Genomic DNA, 22,514 nt, shown 5'->3' on the forward strand with positions numbered 1-22,514 from the left:
CAGCACTACTAAACCTGTGGGCCTCTATCAAAATTTTGAGTTTCACAGTACCACAAGATTAAGACAGCACTCAGTAGGGTGCTCACACACACTCATCACAGCACCCTGATGCAGTCCTTCATAAATCAGAGTTTAGAGAACCAGCCCAAATGGCTCAGACCTCTTGAGTGTCTCACAGGATAATCTGGGAGTACACAAAGTATTTTATTTTATATGTCAAGAGAAAGGAAACTTCATGTTCTCAGTGCCAGACACAGAACCACCTGGGTACTACACAGTTCCCAAGTGCTCACTCCCAGACAACATCTAATGGGACTGACCACCAGGGATCTTTGTTGGCAGAGGAACAAGTCTCTTCCAAAAACCCGTACTAATTACAGTTGCTCTCAGGGCCCTTATAAACATCAGGCTCCACTTTCCAGCTCTTGTGTTTCATTTTCTTTCAATAACATTTTTTTTTAAAGTAAGCTAGTTTTCTGGGTCAGAAGGCTCTATGCATCAGAACAGTTGATAGGAAAGTCATAATACTTGTAATTCCCTGAGATCTTTTATCTTGCATATCTTAGACGGACTCCAATGGTATCACCTGGCAAGAAGCCAAAGGAGCTCTGCTACTAAACCAGCATGATAAAATCAGCACTGAGTGGAGGAAATGCCAACAAAAATCTCCCACTTTTCCCCAGATTTTCATCCAAACAAATTAGTATGTCCCTTTAGTTCCCCCCTCAACAAAGTCTCAGTGCCTGAAGGTCAGTCCCATCCTCCCTCAGTAACATTAAACTAATACAAGAGCAGTGTATTTTCTGAGTCGCTCTCCCACCCCACTGCTTGTCTGCAAGGCCTCAACTAACTCCTTGGTGCAACAGTACATGATCATACAGCATAACTTTCTAGTCAATTGTCTGCATCATGTGCTGGAACTCACAATGAGAAGAATTCAAAAATAATACTATTGCACCACTCACAGAAGATGCCATAAAAGGAGACCCACAGAAACCATGAACTATGTAACATTCAGGGTAGGTTTAGACTGGACATTAGGAATTTTTTTTTCACAGAAAGAGTGGTCAGACACTGGAACAGGCTGCCCAGAGAGGTGGTGGAGTCACCATTCCTGGATGTGTTCAAGGGTCGCTTGGATGTGGTGTTGGTGGAGATGGTTTAGGGGAGAACTTTGTAGAGTAGGGATGATGGTTGGACTCAGTGACCCCAAAGGTCTTTTCCTACCTGAATAGTTCTATGATTCTATTCTATGATTCAATGCCAGAAGACTAAGTACCAGATCAGAGAGGATCTGGTAGGCTCTGAATTTCCATCGACATCAATGGGAGTTAAGTGTCTACTTGATTTTTCAGTGGTTCTACAGTTCTTCCAAACTCTTCAGCACCTCCTTTGAGGAGCAAGTCCTGGAAAGGAATGTCTAGGAGACTCATCACACATTTGTCTTGCCTGAAAACAACCATCCACTTCTCAAAGGAAACAGACTGTACCTGATAAGTACACGAAAAAAAACCCAGCACCTTTTATAACATTGTTCAGGTGTCACTGCTTGGCTTCCTAGGAGTCATTTAACTCTATGAATCTTTAAGGTGGGACTCTGTCTCTACTACTATGCTTATGGAGTGCAATGTGATAGGAGGCATCTGACAGCTACCACATTGTGGAAGAATATTTGATAGACATTAGCTGCTCATTAAAACATACAGATTGTTTGCAATTAGCAAAGGCATCCCTGAATTTCACTGGCTTAAAACAAAAACAACAACAAAAAACCCAAGAAACCTGTCCACAATAACATAAACCAAGAAGTTGATAGGATCCTAATTGATCATCTATAAAGAATTTGCACTGCAAATGCTCTTAGTGGTCACCAAAGGGCAGTTGCCCTGTTCAAAAATATAAATCAAAGATACCACCCAAAGGAAAGGGGAAGGGAAAAAAATGCCCTTGTGATGACAGTTCAGACTGAAATTAATTTGCCCACTTGCAGAAATTCTGAAAGTGTTTGCTTTTGATTTTTCATACCCACCACATGGCAGCTGCTTTCTTCCAAAGCACACACTTGCACTGTTGTGGGCTGTTGGAGCAAGACAGCCAACACTGGAAGTAGACATGTCCCGTGGTGGCACGGCAAGCAGCGGGCACAACAGCCACACCACAGGGTGCATGGAGCCCTAAGTACATATACAGACACAGACTTGTGTCTGGCCCAGGGACTGACAGAGGGGGAAGGTGTCACAAATATAAATCTCAGGCCAGGGAGCCAAAGAACTCAACTGAATTTTAGTCACATTGATATCTCTCAGTTTCCCTTGGCTGCCTCCATCAGCTGTGGCCCAAAGTTGTAAAACCTGCCCACAGCTGCTCTGCTCACCCCCAACCTGATGTTTCACACTGTGACTTTATGCAGGCTTATTTGGGTCTAACAAGGTCCTTATTTTTCTACAATGCAGGAAATAAGGAAACCAGCCATCAATTATTAGAAGCGCAGCAGATCTGAGCCGCGTGGCTGTAAAACAGATTTTTCTTTAATGAAACTGAGCTGGCATTTGCCAGAAATAACAAGTGCCCATGACCAAAATGTAAATCAAAACTAACGGAGAGTTTTCAAAACTTTGAATCATTGGTAGCAACAGACAAGCTCAGAAGGAGGTTGGTATGATTTTTGGAATGTCTTAAAAATGTGTGACTAATATGACTTCTAAAGACATTATTTGTGAGTTAGTATTTCAGTCTCCCCACAGAAAGAAAACATCATGACCAGAGAAGGCCACAATGTTTGCTGTAATAACTGTGTTAGTATGTCACTATTGCTGCGCTAGGAAGGAGGCTAAGAGCCTTTGTTTTCAGAAAGCAAAGAAAGGGAAGACAATGTTGAAAAATCATCAGTGCTTGGTAAGAGAAGGAAGATCACAGCTGTTATCCTTTCGCCACGTGTCCAGTTTTAAACCCAGAACTCAGTTTTAGTTGGTCTCAGCCCAGGTCCTAGGAGACAGTAGGTTCCATCACAACATCTTTGAATAGAGACTAGTCTAGTCACAGAGGAGTGGTGCTGTTTGCTGAAGAGGGAGACATAACAAGAGGAAAGAAAGGGTGGGTTTGTGGGAAACATTAGTTGCTGGTGATTGCCTTACCATAATTACTAGCAAAACTATGTGACTGTGGTGTGGTGATGCTCCTCCTGCCCCCTACTCTTTGTCACAAAACCCAAAATGAGGCCCTAAATTTGTCCTCAATACGGACGCTAGGCCAAGGGCTGCAATGCAGAGAGCACATGAAAAGCAGCACCAGCTCTGGCAGCAGGAGATCTTTTACAGAATGCAAATGGAAGCTGTTGGGATGGTCTACTTGGCTAATCTAGTGATTCTAACATTAAATGCAATTGCCCATGGTTGAAATTAGTAGCTTTTTCTGTAGGAACATCCAGACCTGGCTCAGCAACTACAAGTACCAGAGGATTTATCATATCCTTTTCTAAGCAGTGCCAGGGTTAATTATCTTTGCAGTCAAAACCACGGGTCTTCCTTCTTCTTTGATCTTTCTTGGTTTCCAGCCATGAAATGCTATTCTGCATTTATCTGTACCCAAAAGAATCCTGAAGTATCACGTATTTTTTCCTCTGGTACCTCTCCAGAACAGGCCAGATTGCCTCTAATCTTCCATTATTCCATCAGTACCACATATGGGTTAGGATCTTCCAGTTCTCCAAACCCTTTGATTTTTTAAAGCCATTTAAGAAAGTGTAAGCATTAATCTATCTTCCTGCAATTAGTGTGATGCTTAACAGAAAGATAACATCACTTCCCTATATTTTTAAGTAATATATCACCTCGTATCCCATTAGAAATTTATCATCTCATACCAATTGAATATGACACCCCAATCCTTTTCAGCATCACTGCTTTCCAGGACATACAGCCTCCCATCTATAGAAAGAGTTTATATCCTCCATGCCAAGGTACAGTCTCATGTGTTTGACTGTATGAAAATATTCATTGTCCAGTTCCTGATCATTGCTTAAAAAATCCATGTTGCGTGCCAATCTTCTCCTAAATTTTATTCATTATTCCCTTAATCTGAAGTGACAGACAAACTTTACTGGCAGTGGTTTCCTATTTTCTGTCAGGATCTCAGTAGAAAGTATGAGATAACACTGGGAACAAAACTCAAACTCTCAGAATTAGATACAAAATACTACCAGTATACAAAATATAGTTGTTCTATGTGTGTCTCAATTTCTATAGATGAATCAGTTTTTTTCTCTATTCAAAAGGCAATGTGTTTGTTTTCTATACCACTATTTTTCTGCCATCAATGTTGTATGTGACAATCCAAAATGTATCCCAGAAGATTAAGTCTAATCTACCAAGGCATTTACCTCTGCCAGCCTCACTCTCAGGCTTGTTATAAAACAAGAACAAGCCTGATGAGCACTTCTAAGAAGCAGAACATTCCTTCATCTGCTCTGTTAACATAGACTTCTGCCACAGCACATCCCTAGTTCTAAACAGTCTAAACTCCACTTGGACCATAAGGATGTAAATATGACCAACAACTAAGGGCTGATAGTGCTGGAGGACTACATATTTGGAAAACAAGACACATTGCAAATGAATAATAATAATTCAATGTGAGCCTTATTCACTATCAATAAGGCTATTTCCTTCTTCAGAACAATGGTTGGCATTTTCTATCCCCAACAGGCAATCGTTTGTTAGCAGTGGCATGTCCCCAGAATGCCACAGAACATTTCACAACTGCTTTGCACATAAAAATCAATCATTTTCCATGCCCAGTTGTCCCACCACTGGCTCTCCCAACTGCTGCTCTTAGAGCCCTTAACTCAGTCTGCTTTTTATTGTAAGCCTTCTTGGCGTTTTCTTGACAAATAAGTAGGTGGCTAGAAACACCAACATTAGACAAGGAGGGATTTGAACTTTGTTCAGAAAGTCAGAGAAGATAGAAGCTTAGAGTAATATAGTTCGAGGGACCTCTTGAAACTATAGGGCCTAAGCAGCTGAATGTGGGAATGAACAATGTCACGGGAAAGATCCCGCACCAGGATTTCCATCCAGCCTGTCTTTAAAACCTCCAGTGACAAACAAATCACAGCTTGCTTGGGCACCACACGTCAAAAGATAAGTATACTTCTAGTTAATTAATATCTTTCCTAGTGTCAAGCCCACGTAACCCCTGTGGAAGAAAAAACCAAAGTAGAAGAGACAGAAGGTGCTGAATATCAGGTGCATTTCACAAACGAAAATGTACAGCTACACTCATCTTCAGCAAGGATGTGAAGGGAGATTTTCTTCCATATCAGCAGAACAAGATGGGTGCTTCTGAAGGATGTGTGGGCACCACAAACACAAATCATAACTCCAATCTTAAAAATCAGTGGATTCCATGCTTAGAAGGTCCTTCTTGTATCTAGATTATACTCTAAATCTGGGTTGCTCATCAAACTAGCAAATGCAATAGTCAGGAGCCTTCACAATAGAAGCTGTATCTGATCTTCCAGATCATTTTCTCTAGTAGTAGTTAGTATCATAAGTCATTTTTACCTAAATGCTACTTGGTTATGAGGCTATTTTTCCCCAAGTTTCCTCTCAAGTCTCACATTATCTAGGCTCTGAAACTGCCTCTCTGTCACTTCAGTGACTGCTTGCTGCCAAAACATCCACCCCACATGTAAAACATCTTTATCACTTCTAATGTTTACTGTTCTTAATTTTCAAGTCTCCCAGCAACTTTTCCAGCAGCTAGTAAAATCTCTATTGTTGGCATTAACACTAACCCTTAGCAAGAAAAGTTCCTGGAGCAGGTTAGTTCCACTTTGAGAAACTTAACCTGGGTACCACTGAAGCAGCAAGCCTCTGCAAAACACCAGTGTTTTCACTCAGACTTGTCAAATAAACTGTGCTTGTAGCCAATGCCAACATACATTTGGGCTTGAAACAATATTGATTAGTCAGTCCAATGGTTTGCTCTCACTTTCTAGATTTTGGTTCCCTTTATATTGGCTCTCTATGACAGATCTTGCAAAATATACATACTTGTAAAAAGCATTTGTGGAAGTGGTAAGCTTATTAGCAAACCAGCATAAAAGCAAATTTCAACAAAGTAGTCCAAGTATTCCTGACACTGAACTCTGCCTAAAAGCTTCTAACAGGATGCAGTAAGAGAAAGGAGATGAATAATGTTTCAAATAAAAGCTAGCTAAATCACCCTGACAGATTTTGAGTATTTGCATATTAAACAAACCAAAAGCTATCTACACCACTTGCCATACTTCTGTGTATATAAACCACAATTCAAATAAGTTACAAACCTTTACATATTTAAAAATCAGCCAACAGCAAAGTTGCACAAAGTAAAAGCCAGAAGCCAAAAGCCTAAGAGAGTAGGAAGAGTAAGTTTTTGAGACTCAAGGGCAGGGAAAGGGCAAGTGGGCTCTAGCAGTAAACATCCCCTTAAATTTCCTGCATGCCCATTTAAATCAGAGAGATGCTGAAATACATGGGGATCTTTGTTTTGAAAAGAGAACCATTCACATACATAGTCTGTATCTTATCCCCACAGAAATATAACCAGTCAGCAAACCTTATCTAACAGCTCAAGACCTCAAAGAAAAAGAATATAAGCCATTTTTTTTTTTTTTTGGGGGGAGGAGAGAAAAAAAAAAAAGCAAAACTGTTCACATTAAATCTTAAATCTTTTTCTTTTTCCAAGTGAACTGAGTCCATACTTAAAGGATAAACTTCTATGTATTAGTCCTCTGGGGCTCAAGTCTGCCTCCTTTTTATCCATTCTTGGTTTTAAAATGGCATCAGCTTCAGCTTTGCACCAGAGCGAGGGATAATGGAATCAGACCAGCTCAGTTTCAGTTGAACATAAAACAGTTCTGATGAATTCAAGGAAACTAAACATCACAAGAATCCAATATCCAGAAAGGACTTATTTAATGCCTTGGGAGACAGTCTCATCTGTGTGTAAAATTTGTTCTGCCAGAATGATGAGGATCTCAGGAACCTTGTTGTAGCTACCTTCACCTCAAGTGTCAAACAGCCCATTGGGTGATTTCTGCCTCAAGAGCAACAGTGGTAAGAGGCTTTTCCATCCACTCAAAGACAAGGGCAATCCTGCAGTTGCTTCCTCCAGCAAACCAGGGGATAAGATTTTCCTCCCAACAGGTTACTGTTATTGGCTATTTCCAACACAGCTCTCTTAACATAGCCTCCTCTCCCTCACCTCAGCATGTCAAGCACTAAAATAAATAGGAGAATTTGTTCCTCAGCAACAATTTTGCAACTGGCAGCTTAAACTAGATGCCAAACAGTAAGAAGCCTGACTAAAATGTTCCATTAAGAACCTTACTCTCCCAAATAGAACAAATCCGTATTTTGCACTTTTCACCACTCACAGTCGAGGAAACGTATCAAGGGCAAGCCCCACGTACTTCTCATAGCAAAGAGAGAAATCTGGTCCACACACACATTGTGTAAAAGGGGTGCAGCCATGATCACGAAAGTGTAACCCCAGGCTGATACAGCCATGTGTTGCGGTGCAGAATCCTGCAACAACACCAGATCAGATCTCAAAGAGAATGCAGCCACATCACCCAAAAACTGCACCTGAACTAACAAACTTAGTCTCCCTCAGAACAGAAAATTAAGCTGGCCCTGATGGTGTGCCACAACAACTTCACTGTTTCTGCCTCCAAAACTGGTCTGTCTTTCTCTACACCATATTGTATTACACTCTTGCAGCAGAAATCACAAACAGTATACAGGCTTGCCCCAAAATGATACAGACTAGACTAGAGCTCAAGCACCCTAACTCTGTTCATCTGAAACATTTATATACCTGGCCATGTCAGCTGCTGGCACAATCCTTCACCATTCTTGCCTGTTTCATGTGCAATGGTAGATCACATTGGCTTTAGACCCATGCAGGGTCTTGAACAGGAAGAAAAATCAAAGGTGAATATGCGGTGCTGACTGACCTTCGCATGCAAGTTACAGGGCTGCTTCTGTTTGCATACTTTCTCTCTGGGAGACTCGAGTTTAATACTTGGATCTTCTCTTCTGCCTCAAAAGAGCGTGGATGGGATTTCCAGAAACATTCAGTACTGGCCACCTCCTGAAATCAGTGCTACAACTCCCTGCAATTTCAGCAGGAGCAGCAGTGCAAAGCAAGACTTATGAAAAGTCATGTTAAATCCTTTCTGGGATTTTCCCAGAAAATACTGGGAAATAAAATCAGAAATTTTCTCATTTATCTGTTCTCACTTTAACTCTCTCTTCTCAGTCCAGCAGAGATGGGGGCTGGGAAGTAGGCAGGACTTACATAAGGAAAAACAAACAAGAACTGTTTTAGAGTGAAATGAGCCCTTCTGAATGCAAACTGCTGCTTTCCTCGAGCACCCTTCCGGTCCTATTTGGTCTTCTCAAGCGACTGCCACTATAGAGATGTTCCATCAAAGAGCACAACACTAAGTCATCGTGACTGATCATTTGCTCTCAGTGAAGGATTGAGGTTAAATCAAAGCCAGCTGCTTTACAGAGGGGCAGGCGGCTAAAAGGAACTTAAAATAACAATAAAAAATGCAATCTAGAATATAACAACATAGGAAATCTACTCTTGTATTTCAAATAAATAACTCTAAGGTACTTAATCTTCATGCACAGAAAACAATTTTATAGCTTTTTTTTTTTTAAAGTCATCCTCTAGCATTGTTGTTCTGCCCTAATAAGTCTGAAATGTGCTACTCATCTCTCCCAGTTAAATATCCTGTTTCACAAGCCCACTCCTAGATATCTGAAACTACACAGCATTTCTATCTAGCTTTAGGCATCTAGCATTCCAAAGAATTAATATTTAAACTTATTATAAAGGAATGGGGGTTGCATTAAGCATGCAGTATTTAGCAAAACATTCATATTAATAAACTGTTGTGTTGCTTTTTTGAAGCACATTTATCATTCTTTAAACTCAAAGAATAGTTATGCTCTGAAACTGACACATGTATCTATTTTCCTTTTTAATACAACCAAGATTTAGATAGGATTATAGAGTATAAGCTATCAAATTTCAATTTTTACAATACACTTAAAATTATATTGTATTTCTTTGCCTAGGGAATTGTTGACTTCAATATTTAAGTGACTTAGCCACTGCAAATTGTGAAAAAGCAGTGAATCACAGCACTTTTTTTAACATAATCCTCGACTCTACTTCTTGGGAAGCACTTCATGTTAACATCTTTATACATATTATTGCTCTTATGTATCTCGATCATAGATAAATTAATTAAAAAAACCCTAACCAGTTACAAGATATCACTGGTTTTTTTTCCTCTTATATTAGCTTTTTATTTACACTTCAGTTACGCTCTCCCAAGCCATCACGTGTAATTTATTTACAGCATTGCAAGGCAGGCAAAATACATCATCTACTGTTATACAACCTTCTAGTAGGTATTAAAATACCAGGCCCCTGGAGACACACTCCGTATAGTTCAGCCAGTTCCAAAATAAACCAAACTACCAACCCCTTAAGCACTTAGAACAACAATGGAGATCTTTATTAAAAAGTTAGTTTTACAGTATTTGATGATGTCGCCTTAGTGTCATTTTCCCCTCTGGCTAAATATGCAAAAAGACACGTAAGAATATATTTGCTTTCCCCTCATTCTAAAACAACTTACAACTTCATAGCTCTCACAAAGCCCTCTTCTTATCACACACATAAATGCCAGAATTAAAAGTAGTTTAAGATGTTTTGCATTCATTTAACCCTTAGAATAAATTTCATCAGGTAGATTCAATTACAGTGCACCTTAGCAACCACTATGCAAAACAATACATTCAGACACAATGACAGAAAAATCAGATATAATTATAACACAATTACTAAAGAAAAAAAATTAAATTGACAGAACTCAAGCACATTGTGATGATTTGACTGAGTTCAACCTTGTAATTCCTAAATGCTTAACACCTTAAAATAACCTAAACCACAGAATTTTGATCTGTTTCCTATTGCAGCTCTGGCAATGTTGCATCTGTTTTTCAAGTAATCTCCTTTTAACAAATAATCTTCATAATTGGCAATCATTTAATCTATCCAAACTAATGACTGTAATTTAAAACAAAACAAAACAAAAACCACAACCAAAAAACCCCAGCAAACCACACAACACCGCCTTGTTCCAGGTTACTGGTGAAGCACAGATTCTGAGAACAGGAAGTTCCAGGTTTCAACTGAGATTTCACATTCTGGGTGCCAGAAATGTAATAGGAGGGGAAGGAAAAAAGGGAATGCCTTGCCTCTATTCTTCAAAGCCCATGCAGAAAGGTAGTACTGCAGTAGTCTGAACTGATACTTATCTGAATGGAAGAACAGGCCCTTGTTTTTTTTACATGCCCCATTTAAACGCAATAAAACGGCATGAGCGGTTTTAACTGGTCGTTCTGTCTATGTCATTGTAACGCTCCCTGCTCTCAGGAGAAGATAACAGCTGTGCCACATTCAGAAACACATACTTTTGCTATTGTTTGCACATTTGTAGGGCAAGATTACACTGTACCACAGTTAGTGAGAACTGCCCTTGCTTTGGAACCCTGTATTCTTTGAGTTACATCAGTGTGCTGGGAAACAACATTTGGTGGCCGAGAAAAAAAGCAAACAAACCCAACAGTCTATTAAAAGCAGTTTCATGCACTGTGAAATGATTACTAGATTGCACGCCTTGTTCAAGCTTGTTGACTTACAATGATAGAAACCTGGAATACAAAATGGAGTGGTTTACATCTATATTCCCTCTCCAATTACCCTGCCATTGACATCTTCAACAGTTCTAACATCACTAAACAGCAGAGGTTCACATTTCTACACAAATGGTAATCACGGTACTGAAGAAGGAAACCATATTCACAGTACTACCAATTTCTTTTAATAGTCCACACGTTATTCCACTTCCTAGCTTACAGATGAATTTAATACAAGCTTGTTATTTGTTCTACAAGCTTTTTCCCGTACCCAGGAGAACTTCTGTAATACTAGGATTGAAACACTGAGCCAGCTGGAGTTAGTGGCAAGACTCCTTCAAATACTAGTAATTCAGAATAAAATTTTGTTCCTCCTATTCAACATACTGAGCATCTTTGCTCAGCAGAAGTAAAAAAAAAAAAAATCCCAACCAACTTTGTTGCAATAGTCTTCCAGAAGACACTCACATTACATTTAGTAGTTTTAGTAAACAGAATCTTGAAGTACTTCCAGAATATAATCTCACATCTATTAAAAGTCCTCAGCATACACTTTAGCAGCTTATGTGTAAATAGGGCTGAACTCTAATATACTCATTTAGATACAGTTGAATACATAATTTAGAATATTCTAAGTCCAAAGTATTTGCATTTGATGAGACTACTGACAGGAACACAGTAATACACATACTTAAGTACTTGTAAGATATAGATTTTAAACTTTTTTTTTACCATAAAATAAAAAAAGAAAGATATTTTTCTTCTCACCCCACTTAGCAGAGCATATAATAATCCCCATTTTCATTCCATGTGTTAATGTAACATTTTAAAGCCAGAGCAAGTAATTTATTGTTTTTACTTCTACTTCTTCAAGTAAAATGCAAGAAGTTACAAAATCTCTTCCACAGAGCAGACTTATTTCCTGTAATCTGACATGAGTTGTTATTCCATATAATTCTACATAATATTAAGACAGATACAATATTTATTCTCTTCTTTTTTTTCCAATAGCTGTATTTTTTCCCTGAAGCAGAATGGTGTTTTTTGCCTTTACAAGTACTGAATGCCTTCATATGAGAGGCTGGTCACTAGATCTTCTGGTTTGTACTTACTAAATATTCTTTACTACTGATCCCTAAGTAACAATTTAGTCATTAGCTACAATTAAACCTCTTTTAAATTAATCCATGAAAAGGTCATTTTCTATCCAGTGACTCTGATTTTGCAACAAAAATCATTAGAAGAACTTCCTTCAGTAGCAAGTAACTGCAAGTTATTTTCCTATTCAAGACAAGTAAGCATTTTAGCCAGTTTAAGGGAGGAGGGGACAGTCACAATATATCCCAAATTCCTTTATTCACACATTCTCCAATCTGCAGTTTCTTCTCCTTAACAAAAAAATAAACAAACAAAAATTAAGAAAACAACAACCTGAACCATTAAATAAAAAGCAGTTCTGTAACTGCAAATTCTGTTCAAACAAACCTTTAAATTCTCTTTGTAGTAGAGTTCAAATGCAGCAAGAAGCAAGAGAACGACAGTGAAAAGAAGAAAAATGTATTACTATAGCTCCATATAAAACTGAGGGCTTAGAGATCACTATAGCACTGAGCCCATTCCTTGTCTCCTTATCAGTCCATATAATATTTATCAGTTCTAGGCAGCCCCATTTGCTCCAGTGGGATAATTCAGGTGAACTCAGACAAGGTTTATGAAAGAAAATTGCAGAATCAGGCCCAAGACCAGTCGATACACCTAATAAGTCATATAACCAAAACATATGCTTTTGCTTAAGATCCCAACAGTATAAGCTGTTACTTACACAATGACTGTCCTGCTAACCAAGGGAATAGTCACAGGGGGTTACAATGGCAAGATTTAACCCTCCATCTCAACAGCAGAAGAAAATTAATACATTTCAATACACTGATTGTATGTTTGCCAGAAGCAGCTACAGCTAAAAAAAAATAAAGAAAAAAAGAGAGAAAGAAAATCAGCCCACTTCTTCCTTGTCTGAATAACAAATACTCCAACAAGGAAACATCCAACTACTGCAATTCGAACAGCTTATTGTTTTGCCCACTGTAAGTTAATATCTGAAGTGGTTACTGCAAAGGTCTGGGCCATTTGGATGATTTCCCAGTGGCACAACTAACAGGATAAATCTCGTCATTTCTACTGAGTCATGAATTAGGTACACCGAACGAAACTGGAAAAGAATGAAAAGAAGTGTTTCCTAGTAACAACCATAATGAAGGTCATTAAAAAACTGAGATATTAAACATCTTTCTTGATTACTCCTTTGTCGCCACTAAAGCTTGCTTTCCCAAAAGTTTCTTTGCTGTTGACAATAATTATTTTGCCTTGTGTTACTTCCAAAATGGTAATACTGCAGCATGAAACTCAACAAAACAGTAGCAAAATCAAAGAATCCCAGGAAAATATTGTGAAATGGTCCTCATACCTTATGGTACAGTTATTCTATGCAGAGCAGACTACAAATGCCTCTAAGAAGCACTGTCTAGGTGCAAATATTCTGCTTTGTGACACAAGGGAAATCAATGATCAAGAAAAGCATGGTGTGTATCACAGCCAATCATACCAGGAGGGCAAGCTGGGTGAAAAATGGGTGTTTATTTTGAACAGCTTACAAACAGAACAAAACAAAGCATGAAGCACAATTCCAAAACACTGACTCTTCTGGTAAACAACAGCTCCATCCTGCAAAGTTTAGACCCAAATGATCTGACTCCCAGAAGTAATCCTCAACACAACCCCTCAAGTTTGGCTGTTCATGTAAAAAGGCTGTTCAGGCATGGAAGCATTTTGCAGGATCATAACTTAAATACTGTGAAGCAGCAGAGTTAACACTACAGAGACATTACAACAGCAGGATGCTTGCTTTCCCCCCATTGTGATTACTTCAAAGCTGCCCTTTTTATTAGTAGGGTAGTGTATCATTTTGATTCACTTTTTTCTGAAAAAAAAACATTTTTAAAGTAAAGGCATGTTTAGAAAAAAATATATTTTTACAGGCAACTATAAAAATTTGGTTTGCTCTTGTTAAAGAGAGTCTTTTACCCTCCCTACTTGCAGCTTTCAACTGTGGATAAACCAAAACCAGGAGGCACATTCTGTAATCTAACCCAGATTGCGGAGGGAATTACTGAGTACACGGTGCTCTAGGGCCAGAGAGCAGGAGACGCACGGCATGATGATCTGAAATCAAGCTGTCATCAGTTTCCTTCCCAAAATATTTTACTGTGTAAATCTGAATATTTCCCTCATTCCCACTTCTTAGCTATATCTTGTCATACCACATCCACATAGAGCTATTCTTAGCCCTTTTATCTTCCTGAGAGAACCAGGGTTGTTGGGAGATGGTTTACAACACTCCTTGAAAGATCAGCGTCTCTCCCATCCCCAGCATAGCTCATTTCAGATAGTCAGAGCTCTGATTTTACAGTTAGATCACAGTGAGCAATTAAGTGACTTCTGTTACTTCTGTGGAGCTGACTCAGAAGCAGTTTGTGGTATTCAGTGGGAGAACTCCAAAACATCCAAGTGGACATTAAGGCGCTTCCTTCACTGTACAGGTCAGAAGGAGCAGCACAGTCCACACATTTGAAATCAGACTCTAGCCCAAAATTTTACTTTCCCTAACTTCTCCTGAATGTATCCTCACACCAAAAACAAACAAACAAACAAACAACAAAACCAGAAAGCAAAAACAAAACCAGAAAAAAACCCACCTGAAAACCACCAGTGCTGTCGTCTTCAGAAAAATCCAACATTACCCATCAAAACACCATGCTCTGTTAATGAACCCTATCCTGCCCATGGATGCCTCCTACTTACTCTCATGACTCAAGTCATCCACATGCTGAAGTAACCACAAGGTAACACCCTGAACAGAAAATACATTACACAAAAAACAGCAACATAACTTAAAGAACACTTTTTTCCTCAGTAATGAGAAGGGAAAATTGATTAGTCAGGAGAGATGAATTAGGATTCCTCTCCCAGTGCAAACCTACATCTTCTATAGGTCTCAAGGGAATGGAAATTACACTTTTCTTCTTACTCTCCCTTCACTCCTGCCCTCTGCAGCACCCACAATAGAAATAAGCATGAAAAGAGGAGTAAGTAACACAAAGTGAAAAGGAAAAAAAAAAAAAAAAAAGGAAAGTTTCAACAGTCTGCTTGGGCAGGGGAACATATGGGTAGGGTTTTAAGCTGGTATGAACCCTAGTCAAGTGGCACCAACCTCCCTCATGGGACCACAAGGGAATTGAACATCTTAAGAGTCCCTTCTACAGGCAGCACCCACAGCAGAACAGCAGTACTAGAGGTTGTAGCTGTTCCTTCATACTTTGTGAATCCCCTGTCTCCCCCTCCAAACCTAGTTCTGTGTAACAGACCTTCACTTCATTCTTGCCAAACATTAACAACCTTTTTTTTTTTTCTTTTCTTTTTTTTTTTTTTTTAAATCAGGGGAGGAGAATTGCAGCATTAACAAACAGAAAAATAAAAAAGGTAATTTATAACCTGCTGCTCCACTCTGTATTCACTGGTGATGAACAAACACACCCTACAGTTTGCAGGACAGACCTCGCACAGACTGAGGTGTTCATTAACATAACTTCACGGCAATGAAAGGTGCCATCACCCTAGGTAACAAGCTCACAAAACAAAATGTTACTAGTCCAAGGGCATGCAGCCTACTTCTGTTTTTCAAACGAATGGACAGAAAGGGATGCACTGAAAAAATCCTAGTGGGAACTTCACACCAATAAGATAACAGCATGTAAATCTCTAAATTAGGGAACAAGAAAAGACTGAGAAAAAGAAAATTACCTTCTTAACACTACAGAAAGCGTTGCTTTAATAACCTTAGGTGCACATATGTCTCTGCAAGTGGCTCTGGAGCATAAAGGAATGCTTGAATTCCCTTTTAATCCATCCAGTGATACCTTAGAGGGTTTATTTCAAAGCTAAAGTTTGGTTAACAAATTCCAGCTCAATTAACAAGTTCTGCCTCAAACGGGTAACTAACACACTTCAGTGGGCAATTCCTAACCGAACTTCAATGCCACTTCTTCAACAATGGATAGATGAAAATTAGGCATTTGTTAACTAGCAGAATGTGACCTTACACCATGCCTTTCATGCACCAGGAATCCCGAGGATTCACGGCTTGAATCCAGCATTTGTAACACCTCCTTGAAATACAAACTATTAATCCAAGCAACCGTGGTGAAACTGCTGAGTAAGAACTAGGCATTTATTATCAGTCAGGCATACTCACAAACAAACACCTCATGCTCAGGTGCAGGACAGACTAACCCAGTGCTCAGAACCGTCCTCAAAACAACCACCTCTGAGAAGCAACCAAACTGAGCAGCAGTTGCTCAGGAGAGGTAAAGATGCTGGTCTTAGGATTTCTTAGGCAATACTGAGAAACACTCTGCTTTCCATCAGCAAAAACACAGTCTGATTGATCCTGTGCCTCCAAGGTGCACAGAAGAAAAAGAAAAAAAGTTTTCAAGCTTGCAGTTTAAACAAAGAAGTTAGAAAACATTCTGAAAACCAAAACGGCAAGTAGTAGAAGACACAACAAACCTTGATACGTTTTTGCTTGGTTGGCAAATACATTTTTTTTGTGGTGGTAGTGTTCAGCTCATGCAATTTTAAAACTCACCCTTCATACTTTGATGTTTCTGCTGCTGGAAATAATCTTTCGAGCCTCTAGCACATCGCAGCTCCTGCGCCCTCGGCAGAATCGGGATCCTCTCGAAGATGCTGGCTCTTTTGGGGATGAAATCTAGCAAAGGCGCTGACATCTCAGGGGGGCTCTGCTGAGGCTCCGTGTGGTCACTGCCGTTGCTGACAGTGACTCTAAAGGACATCTGAGGATTCAAGAGAGCTTTACCAGCGCCGGGACGAGTCACCCACGACAGTTCCTTCAGATGCGCTGCCTGGCATTTATCAGTCACCTCGAAGCGGGCCGGACCAGCGTTGGCTTTCTGGCCCCCTGCGAGCTCACAGTGCATCTCCGCGTCCTGCTGCTGCCGGGGCCCTCGCCGCTCCCCTGCACCGAGCGGCACACGGGCTGTCAGCGCCGGCCGCCGCCTCAGCCCCGCCGCCTCAGCCCCGCCAACGGCCGTTACCCGCCCCCAGCCCCGCGCGCTCCCTCACGCGCACCGGCCGCCGCGGGCAGGGACAGGGGGGCTGAGGCCGCGGCGGCAGCAGCTCGCCCGTGAGGGACGGGGTGGCCGGCGCCGCTCGTCGGCTTTCCCCCTTCCTAGGCAACCCCGCCGGGCTTTACGGTAGCCGCTCCGGGGAAGGAGAGACCGGCCGGGAGGGGAGGGGAGCCCGGCGCACAGCCGGGGCTGTGCCGAGGCCGGTGCGTTTCAGCTGAGCCATCCCAACTGCGGCCGCCCAGGCAACGGCGGACGCGGCGGCAGCGCACGCAGCGCCGCGGGGCGTGTTTGCCCACGCCGGGCGTTCACACCGAGCTCAGCGCTGCCCCCCGGGCCGCCGGACCCGGCGACGGGCCGAGAGGTGCGAGCAGGAGAGCCCGCCCGGGCAGCGCCCCGGTGACAGCCGCGCTCCTACCTGGGAGGGCCCGCCCGGGGGGACGCGCTGCCCGCCGGCTCCCGCCGCGCCCCGTCCTGCCGCCACGACGGGCTCATGGGCTCAGCCCCGCTCCCCCGCCGCAGGGCCGGCTGCCTGAGTGAAGGCGGCCCGGGCCATTACCCTGGCGCGGCGGCGGGGCCAGCCCTCCGCTCGGACCAGTCGGGGCGGGCAGGGGGAGGGCTGCGCCGCCGGGGCCGCCCCTCGGGGCTTTGACAGCGGCGCGGGGTCCGCCCGCGCGCCCGGTCGTGCCTCGCGGCCTCGCCCCGTCGGAGAAGGGGAGGGAGTCGAAGGGCCCCGCGGTTGTCACGGGCGTCGGGAGAGGCGGTCAGCACCTCCCGGGCCTCGGGAGAGTTCCCTGCACGTCCCCGCTTTCCTCCGGAGCAGTCCGTGTTTTTCCCTCACAGCAGCCGAAGCGCCGGACCCTTCCCCTGTGCCTGTCCCCAGGCACCCCGCTCAGGCGTCCCCTACGCCCGGCACACGGCCGGCAGGAACCAGGGGACACCCGCAAACCACCCAGCAGCACCCTATAAACAACTTCTGTGCAAAAGCCACAGCAACTGCAGCGTGTCACAGCGGAGCAGCAGGAGAGAGCAACAGCCGTGCCAACGGCCTGGGCCCGGAAAGCAGATGGATCAGAAGAGGGTGCGACCTGGCCAAGGCATCTCCTTGGTGATGCAGTTTCAGGTGCATTCAGTGCTTCTGCCTGTCCTACAGGTGCTTGATGCTGGCCCACTCCACTGGAGGCAATTAAGCTAGCTCAGAGCAAGCAGCACAGAGCAGCGACATTTACCCTGGCTCCTCCTGGGCCAGCTCGGATCTGGAAGCAATCTAGTTGGGTTTATTAGCTTGGGCCTTGTTCCAAGCAAACACAGGCTTAGCTATGATGTGCAGCTTTGTACCAGTGAGGTTTACCAGCCCCACTCCTTCGTGGCTCAGGGGTGCCTGCACCCCGCTGCCCTGCATGCTGCTGTCAGCACAGGTGCAGCACAGCAGGTCTGTAACACACCACCACAGCTCAAAGGCAGAAGCAACTCAGAGACATCCCTGATTTACACGGGTGTGAATCAGACAGACATCTGGTTGGAAATCATGCCTGTTCACATCAAACCTAAAGGAGATGCCTGGGAGATTTAGCACAAGGAGGAGGGAGAGCTACTGAACTGGCATCTTGCTACACCCCTCCTGAGAAGTGTCCCACAGCTAGATGACAGAGATCTTCATCTTCTCACAGCATAGATGCTGCATGGAGCGCCTCACAGTTTTATCCGTCCCCTCAATAACATCTGCTACTGTGAGGAGTAAAGGAATGGTCAAGACAGGAGGGCATTACTTTTTCTTGGCAAATGCTAGGAATGTTGTGGATTTGGTGGGAGGCAAGTGACTCTCCATAGAAGACACAAGATCTTGAGATAGAACAAGTAGTTCTGGGAGCAGCAGTGCTAATAAAGTCTTGTTTGCAGTGCCTCTCCCCCTTCCTGCCCTGAGGTCTACAAAAGAAGGAGATTGCCAGCCTTTCCCCTCAACATGGGCAGTAATAAGGTGTTTTTCTTCTGAAAGGCCACACCTGAAATTGTCAGGAGTTAACAGTTCTCTGTTAAATGTGATAGAAAACTGGTAAATGTCCTCAGAACATGTTAGTGGGAGCCAGATGCTACAAAGAGGGAGAAATTCCCTTCTTAACATCTATGAGAAACAAAACAAAGTATCAACTAGCTGGCATAAATGCTGAATTTCAGTGGTGTTATCTTGGTTGTTAATGAAAACAGTACAAATTTTATAAAAAGTAAAAGTTTTCAGTTTACTTTCTCCCTTTACAGGGCTGTTCTCTGCAGCCATACAACAACTCTCAGTGCTCTGCTAACCTACATCCATGACCTGGTTCCATCTAGCTGTGGGACCCCTCAGGACTGAGCCACTCTTTCCCTTTTATTTGGAAATGCTAAAGGCACCTGGCAGTGCTACCAGGAACAGTAATTATTTAAGACACAAATACACTGTGGTAACAGCCTACACCCCGGTGACGTGAAGAGGCAGTAAAATGTACTGATGGAAATGTTATTCCAGAGCACAATGTAACCAGGGCAATTCCACTGCTTCCAGTGCAGGAAAACACTAGTGTTTAGGTGGTTCCTGACCATGGCCTCAGCTTGTGCAAATTATTATATTTATATTAATACACAGTCTGAGTATCTAAAATAAAGGGTTTTCCCTACAAAACAGGTAGTTTGGGATATACTGTATCAATTCCTAGAGGGATTTTCTTTCATGATTAGGAATCTTCCCACAGCAAGCAGGTAATATGACAGACTTCAGCACCTCGGCTTCTCTGACCGCATTAACCCACATCATCCCGAATTCCCTGCTTCAGGCCACTCATGTCCTGCTCCCAAGCACTGATCAATTCCATTCCTTTTTCTCGCCATCACCATTATTCAGAATATTCTTAAAAATGCCGGCAGGTGCCGCCACTCGCTCAGCAATAGCCCAGGGCTGGGGCCGCTCAGAGCCTCCTGCTGCTCTGGGCCCCCTCTGGGCAGGGGGGGGAAAAAAAAAGCCTTTTTGACACAGGTGACCAGGAAGGCTTCGGATTGAAGCACATCACAGCTCCAGCTTCAAGAGCGCATCGGACTGAAGCCTTCAAGGTACCTTTCTCCATGGCAGGTCATCTCGCAGAGATGTAGACTGCACAGCTCGAACTGCAGGTATCCACATTGCTTCAAGAGGAAATAAGGTCCCACGGACACAAGCCTTCTCTCACACCACTGTCTGCTCAGTTTCAAGCGAGACATTTGGCAGCTGCCCTGTCTTTGCTGGGGGTATCCAGCTGGAGATGCCCATCCCTGGGCCTGAGCAAGAGAAGCAGGCAGTGGATAGACATCCTCCAGACCTAGCTATGCCTGATAAGAGACTTGACACCTAAATCTGTTCCAAAGCAATGATTTGACTCCTCCAGCAAGTCCACAGACACAGGAGGAACAAGTGCTGGGAGAAGCCTTCCTGCTGAATCAGAAGATGCTTCATATGTTTTGGTTCTGAAACAAAGGCCAAGCGAGTGCAATCGTGGCTGCTAAGACTGTTTTATGCCCTGGGTCACCACGACTTCGCTGTATGCACAAGCTGTACAGCAAATACTGATTCACCCAATGTTGTCACTACATCCATGAGCTAGATGGGTGTCTCCTCTCCTTGTGCCTTGTGTAAATCAGTATTTGGCCTCTCTCCCCCTGACAGCAATCCTCCCCCTTTGGTAGCAGGGGGGTGAGACTTTTCCATATTAGCTGCCTTCTTCAACATTCCTGGTTGCCAAGGGCTGTGGTCACGGATCATACCATGACCTGCAGCTAGTCCGATTGCCTCTTCTCATAATAAAGTTGCCATCACCAAAGGATACCTCCCAGCTGAGGCAGACAGGCCATCTTCAGTCCCTGAACCTAGACCCTGGGGGTTGCTTCATTTCAAGTCAGATATTAAAGGTGAAGATGGCAACTGCTTGCCTGAATATCATGTCTCTAGGTCAAGTGGGTAGGACACAGGTGCTAAGTAACCAGCGACTTGCCCATCTGCCTATTCACCCCTAGTTGGTGGCCAGAGAAAGAGGAAACAGCAGTCTAAGGCCAGCTCAGGCTGGGGTGAAATTGCACCTTACAGCAACTAAGAAAAATCCAGGGCATAGATAACTGCTGGTGCAATGGTACTAGTTGTGCCAACTAGTGTCCTTGTAGCCAGAGGGAGCTGAAACACCAACAAGTTCCTTACCCTCGTGGTTCTGGGCATCGGTGGTGGTAGGACAGGGCTGTGACACCAAAACCAGCTCCTGGATCATGTTAGCCACAGGAACTAGGCAGTCCTGCACCACCACAGCACAGTTAACATACCTGCACCCTGAGCACATGCAAGGCCACATAACTCCAGGCCTAATTCCAGACTTACACAGAGGAATGAGGAGGAAAAGTTTAAAATAGTCTGATACTTCAGTTTTTCCCTGTTGATACCAGCCAAGATCAAGTCCTTGCCACACCAGTGGTTTTCTCAGGGTCTACAGGTGCTTTTGCAGACACACAGCCTCTTTGCTCTGGACAACATGAGCCCTTGTGGTCACAGCTGCATGAGCAGGGACACAAGCTGTCCTGGCTTGAGATGATCCTGCCTGGGAGCCAAATGTACACGAGGACAATGACAGATCATTTGTAAAAGGTGAGGGAAACAGGAGAGGGGGGAAGGACAATACATGAAGGGGACCCCAACTCACCAAATCCAGTCTTCAAAGAGGGTCCTTACCTTTGTCAGGAGCAGGCATTGTAACTGGTGTCAGCATTATGGTTGGTCACAAACCAGATCTTTGAGAAACTTGTAGAAGCTGAAAAGTCCAGATCCCCAAGCAGCTCTTCTGTGGGAGGAGAGGAATGAAGCAGAACAGATACAGGTAAGGTGAGCTCTGCAGAGCAAACAAGCAGAGTTGAAGTTTTAATCTCTAGTTCACATACTGAAATAAATCCCTGCTTCTACTCCAGCAGGCAACAAAATTAAATTTCAAAAAGACACAATTGAAATTGTGAGGCCTCTGTGTAACTGCTGCCATATAGACAGGTGGGAGGTGTCAGTATAAGCATTCTGTTAATATAGGGCAAAACAAGCTCTCTGGTGGGAGAAATAAACTTTGTTATAAATAACCTGCTTGCAAAGGAGCTGTCGATTCACACACAGCAGTTTATTTACAAAGGCATGCCAAGTCCAGACTTGTTTTTGTTTTAATTTACTGCACCACAGATAGTAAAAAAGAAACAACCAAACAAAAACTGAGCCAAAGGGATTGTCTCTGTAAAAATGCCCGTTACTTAGAGATTGCTCTTACTCCTTTAAGGCAGCACAAAGCCCTTCTTTACAGTGGTTTGAGAATGACCTCCTGAATTAAGAGACCAGGGTCAAACTGACCATGTTATCTAGTGATGTACTCAACTATTGCCTCATAACTTAAAGTTTTGTTTATAACTCTTGTAGTTAGAAAAAATAAATTCCTCAGATCACTGTGGCTGATCTTTTAAAAACAAGTCTCTCTTCAATAGCTTGCATACTTTGGGAAAATCATACAGTGGTCTTGAATTTACC

At 42.9% G+C, this 22,514-nt stretch overlaps 1 protein-coding gene across 3 annotated transcripts in view; it reads right to left on the reverse strand.

Annotated features, from left to right (window-relative positions):
- Nucleotides 1–16,846, reverse strand: part of GLIS1 (GLIS family zinc finger 1) — a 194,458-nt gene extending 177,612 nt beyond the window's left edge. For all 3 annotated transcript variants that reach the window (XM_051625623.1, XM_051625622.1, XM_051625624.1), the window contains exon 1: nt 16,471–16,846. In XM_051625623.1, coding sequence (XP_051481583.1) covers nt 16,471–16,822 — 352 coding nt within the window. In that variant the 5' untranslated portion in view covers nt 16,823–16,846. The remainder of the gene's footprint in view (nt 1–16,470) is intronic.
- Nucleotides 16,847–22,514: the final 5,668 nt, after the last annotated feature.

The sequence above is a fragment of the Apus apus genome, chromosome 7 (assembly GCF_020740795.1).
Source record: "Apus apus isolate bApuApu2 chromosome 7, bApuApu2.pri.cur, whole genome shotgun sequence".
In the NCBI taxonomy this organism is placed as follows: Eukaryota; Metazoa; Chordata; class Aves; order Apodiformes; family Apodidae; genus Apus; species Apus apus.